The following is a 9,906-nucleotide window of genomic DNA, read 5'->3' on the forward strand; positions in this document are numbered from 1 at the left end:
TATGTTCTAATTTTGACTTATAGTTGGTCCAGTATTCTGCTGAGCTAGATAATTACATAAAATTCTGTTACCAAAATATTTTTAATTATTTTCCACTTCTTCTAGGTTCCATTTTAATGACTTTTTATTAGCACACATTAATAGTTCAACAGTTTCATGCCCTGCCTGGCTTTGAACCACGATCCTCAAATCTCAGCTTCCTGAGTAGCTAGGATTACAGGTGTGAGCCACTGGCACCCATCAAGAATTTTTTCATCATTGAAAGCAAGTTATGTTTATTGGTTCTTTAGAATATCAACATTCCTTAAATATTTGACTTAAAATGCATAGTATTATTAAGCCCACTGCAGAGAATTCAACTAGGACATACAAGTCATATTCTGCAGTTATAAATTGATGTGAAAAGTGCACAATATACAACTGAAGCACTCATTCATGTAAGATTGAAACTCTCACATTTCATGTGCCAATTTGGGAGAATGGACTTTGTCTTAGCAAATATAGATTCACTAAATCTAAAGCAGCAGCAGTAAGGGAACTGAACCAATACAATGGAAGACCAATGGACCACAGATCTTATTGCTGGGTGGTGGCTCAGAGGCACTAAAGGTATCTCAGAAAGTAGTATCATATAAATTATGAGGGGGTCTGAGTTAGAGAAGTAAAATAGAAAAATAAAAATAGATGCGATGGGAATATCTGTGAGGAAAATTAATGGTTCAACAAAGTGTTCATGAGGCAAGTAACAAGGAAGGTGAGCACACAATGTAAGGAAAAAGAATAAGCAATTACAATCATATTCAATATACACTATGTAAAAATTGAACTGCATAACTTCAAGATAGGGATGGGAGTCAGGAATGGAGCAGAACTGCAGATAAATAACCTAACTTACAATCCAGCTCCTGGAATTAAAACCCTTTGTATAATGACTTAATAAAATATTTTAAAAAGTAGTTGAGTAAATTGACTCATTGTAATACTAGCAATCACTCAAGTTTACCATTTTGCTTCTACTCTCATATACTTCTCACATATAAATCCATTTGTCCTCCTAAGTCTGTGAGATAGGAACTATGCTTCCCCAAATCACAGATGAGGAAGCAGGCAGGAGTTTTTAGTACAATGAAGATGTTTTGGGTTGGGATGAATAAAGGTAAAAGTATTCTCTGAAAGAGAGGAAGAGGCCAGTTAATGTGCTTGTTAGAACTTTCCAGGTTCTTTTCTGTGGCCATACCCTTACTAAGATAAGTTCTACTTAATAGCTTACAGCCTCTGGTATGGAGTAGAAAGACAATACCTTGCAAATTAGTAATCATTGTTAATAATGAACTGACATCAGACACAGTGTCTTCTTTCATAAAAACCCAGCTTATATTTATGATATCTATTTTTATTATTTCATTCATCATTATCATCATCATCAATATTAATCAATCATTTGCCAGTATAAAAGCTTGAATTTGGGTCCTCCAACAGTTGCTTGTTTTCTTTCCCCGTTGCTGGTGCTCTGCAACTTTAGCCACACCTTTACTCCCAGCTTTTTTCTGTCTATCTGGAGATAAAAATCTCGAGATATATCTGTCTGGTCTGGCTCTGAATTGAGATCCTCAGATCTTATCCTCTTTAGTAGCCAGGAATATAGATGAGAGCCATTGGTCCAAATATTGTATTATTTTCCTAAAATAAACATGAGTTTATTCCTTGGTGAGGGGTTCATTTGTCTTGTAGTTGAATATGCAGGTGCTTTTGTCATTAATAACCTTCTTCTTCCATAGTACTTTGAATACTCTGCTCAACATGAAATCCGACACAACATCCAGAAAGAATTGTGTCTTCATGCTGCTCCAGGTCCTCTTCAGCTGAAGCCATGTGCCTATAAGGGTCAAAAGACAATTGTTGCCGAAGAACAGATATGGGACATCCAGAAGGTAGCTAAGCACAATTAATTTGCTCAAATTGCCTAACTGGAAAGAAAAATTGTGAAATATAGTATTTCAGCATGTTCCATCAGAATTTCTATGCCATTATTATTAACTTTAATAATATACACACCACCCACATAAAAGGAGACTTTATGGTTTAAGTACCCCTAGGAATCATATAATCACAGTTACTTGGTTAAAGCCCATTTATGCAGCTCAAGTAATGGGAGTTTTACAATGATCTTTTTTTTCTTTTTGCAAGAGTCATTTTTTCTTCTTGCATAGGGAAGATGTATATTTTTGCATAAAGTCATTAATTCTTCCTCTATTTTGGTGTTTTTCTATGAAACTAGGTTTGAGAAAATATGTAACAAATGACTGTATGCACAAATATATAAAAACAATGTGTTTTATAATATGTAACATAGTAAGTATATTGTATGTTATATGTATAATATACAATGTTTACAATATACAAATAATATGTAGAATGTTTCCATTATCATTAAGAAGTTGTACAAAGAAATTTCAATTCAGTGTGTCATTTTGTGAATACAGTGCACTTTGGTCAATGTCATCCCTTACTTCATTTTCCCACATCTTTTTCAACCCCATCCATCCCCTCCATTACCTGGTGTGATTTTCATATATGTACATTTAATATCACGATGATACTCATCTATCCTTTCTCTGTCCATTTGTCTGATCTTCCCTTTGACCTCCCCACCTCCTGGCAACATGTTTTAAGGTTTAGTCAAATCTTCCCTATATTTTTTTTGTGATAATGAAATGCTATAAGACTCATCTTTATGAGTTATGATTGTTTAAAGAGAATGTCAAGAATATAGCTCTTCCTTTAGAACTTTTAATTGATCTCATTCTATATACCCCTCTTTACTTGTCTAATACTTTATGTTAAACAGTAATTAGGTAACTGATGATATTTGCTGGCATTTTACCCAATGTGCTAGATCTTTAGAAGATTAAAAGTTAAGAATGGTGTACATTTGCTATGCATGCTTCTCTTTTTTTTACATTATATTATTTTTTGTGTTTTTTTATTGTGATTAATAGAAGGGTTACATTATATTCACCAGGTAGAAGGTGCATAACTTCACAAACATTGATACCCTTTCTTATGACATGGTTCCCTTTTCCCTTCCACCGCTCCCCCCGCTTATCTTTTCTTTTTTGGGGGCCAGTCCTGGTCTTGAGCTCAGGGCCTGAGCACTGTCCTTGGACTTTCTCAAGGCTAGAACTCTACCACTTGAATCTCAGCACCAGTTCCAGCTTTTTTTCTATGTATGTGGTTGGAATCAAACTGGGGTCTTCATGCATGCTAGGCAAGGACTCTACCACTAGGCCAAACTCCTGGCCAGTCGCCCCGCTTATCTTGATTTCCCCCCTTCCCTATCCAATTTCAAATAACCAATTAAGCACATATAAAATATGTCAGATAGGGGCCGGGAGTTTGGCCTAGTGCTTAAAGTGCTTGCCTAGCATGCATGAAGACCCGGGTTCGATTCCTCGGTACCACATATATAGAAAAAAAAAAGTCGGAAGTGGTGCTGAGGCTCAAGTGGTAGAGCTCTAGCCTTGAGAAAGTCCAAGGACAGTGCTCAGGCCCTGAGCTCAAGCCCAGGACTGGCAAAAAAAAATATGTCAGATAACAAGATGAAATATTGTAACAATATGAGATAACCCAGGGATGGCAAAATAGATGAGAGATAACATAGTACATGAAGGACAACAATCACTGATTCGATGGCTTTTGTTTCCTTATCCTGGAGGTCTTTTCAATTAGCTTCATAGTATTTGGCCTAATGTCTCTAGATTTTGTTCTATTGTAAATCTCTGCTAGGAGAGCCCAAAGTTTCTACTGATTATGACAAATGAGGGAGACTATTGGGCCTATGTTCCTTTGAGTCTGGCTTACTTCACTTAATATGATTTGTTCTAAATCTTTCCATTTCTTTACAAATGGGGCGATGTCATTCTTTCTGACAGCAGCATAGAATTCCATTGTCTATAAATACCATATCTTGTTGATCCACTCATCAACTGAGGGATATCTGGATTGGTTCCATATCTTTGCTATGGTAAATAGTGCTGCAATGAACATCATTGTGATAGTGGATTTAGTATGCCCTTGTTTCTGGACGGTTGGGTAAATGCCAAGTAGTGGAATTGCTGGGTCATAGGGGAGTTCTAAGTTTAATCTTTTGAGGAACTGCCACACTGCTTTCCATAGTGGTTGAATGAGTTTGCGTTCCCACCAACAGTGTAGTAGTGATCCCTCCTGGCTACATCCCCTCCAGCATCTGTTGTTATTAGTTTTCCTAATCCTGGCCATTCTAACTGGAGTGAGGTGGAATCTTAGAGGTGTTTTGATTTGCATTTCTTTTATGACCAGAGATGTCGAGCATTTCTTCATGGGTCTAGAGGTCATTTTTATTTCTTCTTCAGAGAAGACTCTGTTTAAGTCTTTGGCCCATCCTTTAATAGGATGGTTGTTACTTTGGAGATTAGTTTTGGAGTGATTCAATTTTTTGAGCTGTTGATATATTTTAGATATGAGGCCTTTGTCCATTGTATGGTTGGTGAAGATCTTCTCCCACTCTGTAGGCTTTCTGGTTAATTTGCTAGCTATGACCTTTGCCATACAGAAGCTCTGCAGTTTAATGCAGTCCCACTTATCCAGCCTTTCTCTGATTTGTTGTGTTTCTTGGTCCTTATTGAGAAAGTTTCGACCTGTGCCAAGGAGGCCTAGTGTATCTCCTATTCCTTCTTGCAAAGTTTTCAGTGTGTCAGTTTTGTCTTGAGGTCTTTGGTCCATTTGGAGTTAACTCTAGTGCAAGGTGACAAAAAAGGATCCAACTTTAGTTTTCTGCATGTGTTTAACCAGTTCTGCCAGCACCACTTGTTGAAGAGGCTGTCTTTATTCCATTCTATTTTTTTGGCTCCCCTGTCCAAGATTAGGTAGCCATAGGTCTGTGGTTTAATATCTGGGTCCTCAGTTCTATTCCATTGGTCTTTAGGCCTGTTCTTGTGCTAGTACCAAGCTGTTTTGGTCACTATAGCTCTGTAACAGAGTCTAAAGTTTGGAATTGAAATTCCTCCTGCGTTATTCAATCTGCTAAGAATTGTTTTTGCCATACAGGGTCTTTTATTATTCCCTATGAAATTTTGGATTGCCTCTTCTATTTCTTTAAAGAATGACATTGGGATATCGATGGGTATTGCATTGAATTTGTAGATAGTCCTTGGCAAGATTGTCATTTTCATGATGTTAATTCTTCCAATCCAGGAGCATGGGAGGTTTTTCCATTTCCCCAGTTCTGCTTTAATTTCCTTTTTCAGGGTTTTAAAGTTTTCATCAAAAAGGTCCTTTACATTCTTAGTTACGATAATTCCTAGGTACTTTATTTTCTTTGAGGCTATTGCCTGGTTGTTGCCTTATTCCTTTCACTGTTGGCATAGAGGAAGGCAGTTGAATTTGAGAATTACTTTTTTAACCTGCTACCTTTCCAAAGTTTTGAATCAGCTCAAGGAGCTTGGGAGTGAAGTCTGTAGGTTTCTTTAAATACAGAATCATGTCATCTGCAAAGAGGGAAAGTTTTACTTCCTCTTTCCCTATTTGGATCCCCTTTATGCTTGCTTCTTGCCTTATTGCTCTGGCTAGGAATTCTAATACTATATGCATGTTTCTCTTTAACTTCAATGAGATTCTAAGATCGTTTTTTCCAATGTAATTGTTAACCATGAGTCCTGAAACTGACTGTTTTGCTTTCTTTTATTCTAGGATCAACTTCTGTATAATCCAGCCTTAAAACTGTGCCTTTCAGCGAATGGAGAGCATCCAAACTTGGTTTCATGCAATCCTTCAGATCTACTCCAAAAATGGATTTTTAGCCAAAATGATTAAGTGTTCCTTGTAATTAAGGAGTTTGAAAATGAGACATTTTTTTCTCATAAAACTGTGACTAGGCATACACTGTAGTTTCAAAAATTATGCAAAAGCAGATAATTATAAGTTATTCCAAGTGCATTTTTCTTATTTATATCTTAAAATGTCTGTAGAGCATTATGTGGTACTGCTGCAGAAATTGTAGACATTTCTGTCTCGAAGCACAATAACTAGTCTACCAAAGACAATTCCAAAATGTCCAGATGTGAGAAGAAGTGTTTACAGTGTGAAGAAAATAATTTTCCTAGTAAGGTGATATCTGTGTATTTTGTAATACAGTTGATATACATAGCTACGTTCACATGCTCTCAAGTTAAAGTACCTCCCCTAGGTTTTTTTTTGGAGGGGAAGGGGAAAGGAAAGGGAGGATAACATTTGATACTGTATTTTTTTAACTACATAGAAGTGTATCAATAAAGTTAAACATTGCCTTTGTGCACAAACCAGGAAATTTTTATAGACTTAGAGTTTGTTATTTTTAAATGCAGGTAAACTTCTTCTTTGTCTTCTGTTGTCTGTCAAAATTTTTCTTAAAGCGAGAAGCAGAAGAAGAAAAAGAAGGAGGAGGAGGAGGAGGAGGAGGAGGAGGAGGAGGAGGAGGAGGAGGAGGAGGGAGAAGATGAATATTTTTTAACATTTAAATTTATTGACAAATTTAAAATATTAGTCTGAAGCCCACTTCACTGGATGTCCTTCAATCTTCCCTGAATGGCTTTTTTTAAAGTGACTATCCTGTGTGTTTTCCCATAGTGATTAAAAAGAAACAATTTATAAATTGTTATCTTTTAACAAGGGATCTTTTTCTTTCCTAATAGCCTTTCTTACCAAAATTCACTAATCTTGAGTGTTTGTGATATTGAATTTGCAAATACAGAATACTTGACTCTATGCTAAATTTTATTTGTTACTGATCATCTTTGTCATGGATTTTTCTCATCAAAAAGGCCTTATTTTTACCTATATGGAAAACACAATAAAAATCATAACTTATAACCATGTGTTTAAATTTTCTTCCTGTTTTGGATGAAATGTGTACTCGAGGGGGAAACATGTATTTCATGTACTGGATTACTAGTCACTTATATGTAGAGCCTTATAATCTTGAATAAATTCCTGATCTTTCCTTAAGAAGATACAGGTTATTTTTTAAATCATATTTTGTTAGGAGGCTTAACAGTTTTTTGGTTTTGATCCTTTTATATATAGATACCTTGTGTTTTTATTCCAGAAATAAAATAAGATGGGCTTCATTATTTTAAATATGGAAGTCTACCATCTTGATTTTTTTGGCCCCATTGAACTGTATATGACATTAAAATTTGATTAAGAATCCTGCATTCTCAAGTGATTGCTTTGCCAACATTGTTTGCTTTTAACTAATGTAAATTTTGCATTTGACTTTGTATTCAGTTATGCTGAGCCCGACAAGACTTGTCAGTGCCTTTGAGCTGTGTTTCATGGAACAGAGAGATCAACAATGCTGAAGTAGAGCATGTCAGAAAGATGTATATTTTATAGTGCCAATGACACTTCAGTCAATAAGTAAAAATATTTCTCTATTTTATAACTGATAATATATATCATTAATATATCAGCAGCCACTTATATGTGCAATTTTTGTTTCTTAATTTGTTACACTGGACATAAACATCTCTCAGGACCTGGTTATTTTAAAGCATGACATATATATATATATATATTATATGTATGTGTGAGTGTGTCTGTGTGTGTGTCTATATATCTATGTAGAGATACACACATGGATATCTATATGTATCTGTGTGTATTTATATGTATTTCCAGAGATATTTCATAAATGGTCTTGAGTAATGTGTGTTCAATAAAACAAAATCAACCCTAGGGCCCTGTATATGATCATAAGTTATCATACTATGACCCAAGTGAAATCTATTTGGATTCCATTGGTTAGATTATGGTTGAGTTAAATGCATCCATAGGAAATTTTTTCTTACCTAACTGGCAATTTCAGTCTGTTGCTCCAGTGTCCTGTCTGTCAATAATTTAATTAAGGATTGCCCCTTAGGGGTGGGTGGTACCTTTTTGAAGTCTGAGTTTTGGAGCAATGTTGTTAGCTATTTGAGTAAGCTGGCTGTCTTCCATCTGAGTGATTTGCATGTACTCAAGTGTGAAATTGTGGAACTTGCTCAATTGAAAGTTACCTGATCAAATGATGTAGTTTCTCCAGAAGACCTGGCATGCTGCCGTCATGCCAAAGAATCGAATCTTCAGAACTCTGGCTGCTAGGGTCTACCCAAATGCACAGGTACACTGAAAACTGAAACACAGCCATACTGTGAGCCATGGGGTAAAAGAATTCTACCCTTAAACAGCCAAACTAAATTACTAAAATTACTATGTAGTGATGGTGAAGTTTAAGTCCCAGAGAATGTTCTTAATGGACAATTTAATTAAGTACTATGCAGACCTTAAATATGCAAAAGAAAAAGGTACTATTTCTGTTAAAGAAAAAAACAGGCAAATCATTAAAGGCAATGCTAAGTCATGAGTGGATAAGAATTGTAAAATTACAAAAGACAATGCGAAACAACTCCACCTTCAAAGTACTTCACAATTCACTTTGAAGATAACAAAATACCTTAAGATATTTCAAATCCTAATCTTCAGTGTGGCTTGTTCAGGCAAGGTGCTGCAGAACCCTCTTAGAAACTTAGCTCACTCAAAACTCCAGTCAGCTTCCTAACAGTATAGCTGTGAAAAAATATGAATGCAAATGTATGTGCATATATTCACTTAAAATATTTGATAAAGATCTTTTAGTGCATTTTCATTTTCACTACTGTCTTTGAATTGTCAACCACTAATCCAGAAGAGATTTCTTCTGCACACATAGCCTTGTATGGTTGGATCAGAAATGTCCACCAAGCTGGGTTGACTCACGCCTGTAATCCTAGCTACTCGGGAGGCTGAGATCTGAGGATCTCAGTTCAAAGCCAGCCCTAGTACTAAACAGTGTGAGACTGCTATCTCCAATTAATCACTAGAAAATGGGAAATGGAGCTGTGGCTCAGAGGTAGGGTGGTAGCCTTGAGTTGGAAAGCCCAGGGGACCCAGGCCCAGGGATAGGGCAGTAGCCTTGAGTTGAAGAACTCAGGGAGAGTGGCCATGCCCAGAGTTCAAGTCCCATGATCCACAAAAAAAAAAGAGGAAGAAAAAAGAAAAAGAAATGTCCACCAAAAGCCATGTGTTAAGAGCTTCCTCACCTGCCTCTGGCAAAATTGGAAGATGATGGGAATTTTAGGATATAGGTCCTAGTAGACTAAAGGTCATGGAAGTGTACACATGACCTTGGCTTCTCTTTATCTTCCTATCTGTTTCTGCAGCTCTGTTTCTTTTTCTGTTTCTTTCCATTCTGTTATTTTCTGTGATTTTGTTTCTCTGTCTCTCTTATCACTTTTTCTCTCTCCTCTCTCCTCTCTGCTTTTTGATTTCTGCTCTTGCTCTTCCAACTTCCTAAATTGTATGTCTCATAATTTCTTTTCTTTCTCTTTTTGAAGAGGCACATCAGTAAATTTCTGTGAAAGGGCTCAAGGTGAGTGCATTTTTTAAAATATATCTGAAACAACTTTATCTTATCCTCATATATAAGCATTTAGGTGAGTGTAGATTTCTAGGTTGGAAATAATTTTTAATATATTGAAGATTCTAGATCATTTTTATTTTTAAATTTCAGTGTCCACTGAAAATGTCAACACATTTTTATGGTACTGGAATTCAGGGCTTCAAAATTGCTACTTAGGCATTCCACCATTTGAGCCTCATGCCCCAGGGCTTGTAATCTTACTATTATTTTCCTTTCAAAATAATTATGAATTTTATTACCCTTGTAATTTTCTCAAAAGTCTCATATTACTCTGTGTTTTGTTATGCTCTTATGATTTTTAAATTCTGATAAATTTTCTAATTATTTATTGTTTTGATCAGTCATGGAGCTTTAACTCAGGGCCTGGGAACTGTCCCTGAACTTTCTTCACT

General features: G+C 36.0%; 1 protein-coding gene across 1 annotated transcript in view; it reads left to right on the plus strand.

Annotated features, from left to right (window-relative positions):
• Positions 1-6,885, plus strand: part of Galnt3 (polypeptide N-acetylgalactosaminyltransferase 3) — a 42,528-nt gene extending 35,643 nt beyond the window's left edge. Inside the window, exons 10-11 of the mRNA XM_090342717.1 lie at positions 1,779-1,931; positions 5,728-6,885. Of these exons, the coding sequence (XP_090198843.1) occupies positions 1,779-1,931; positions 5,728-5,850 (276 nt within the window). The 3' untranslated portion in view covers positions 5,851-6,885. The remainder of the gene's footprint in view (positions 1-1,778; positions 1,932-5,727) is intronic.
• Positions 6,886-9,906: the final 3,021 nt, after the last annotated feature.

The sequence above is a fragment of the Megascapheus bottae genome, chromosome 12 (genome assembly GCF_031878675.1).
Source record: "Megascapheus bottae isolate mThoBot1 chromosome 12, mThoBot2.hap1, whole genome shotgun sequence".
Taxonomy (NCBI): Eukaryota; Metazoa; Chordata; class Mammalia; order Rodentia; family Geomyidae; genus Megascapheus; species Megascapheus bottae.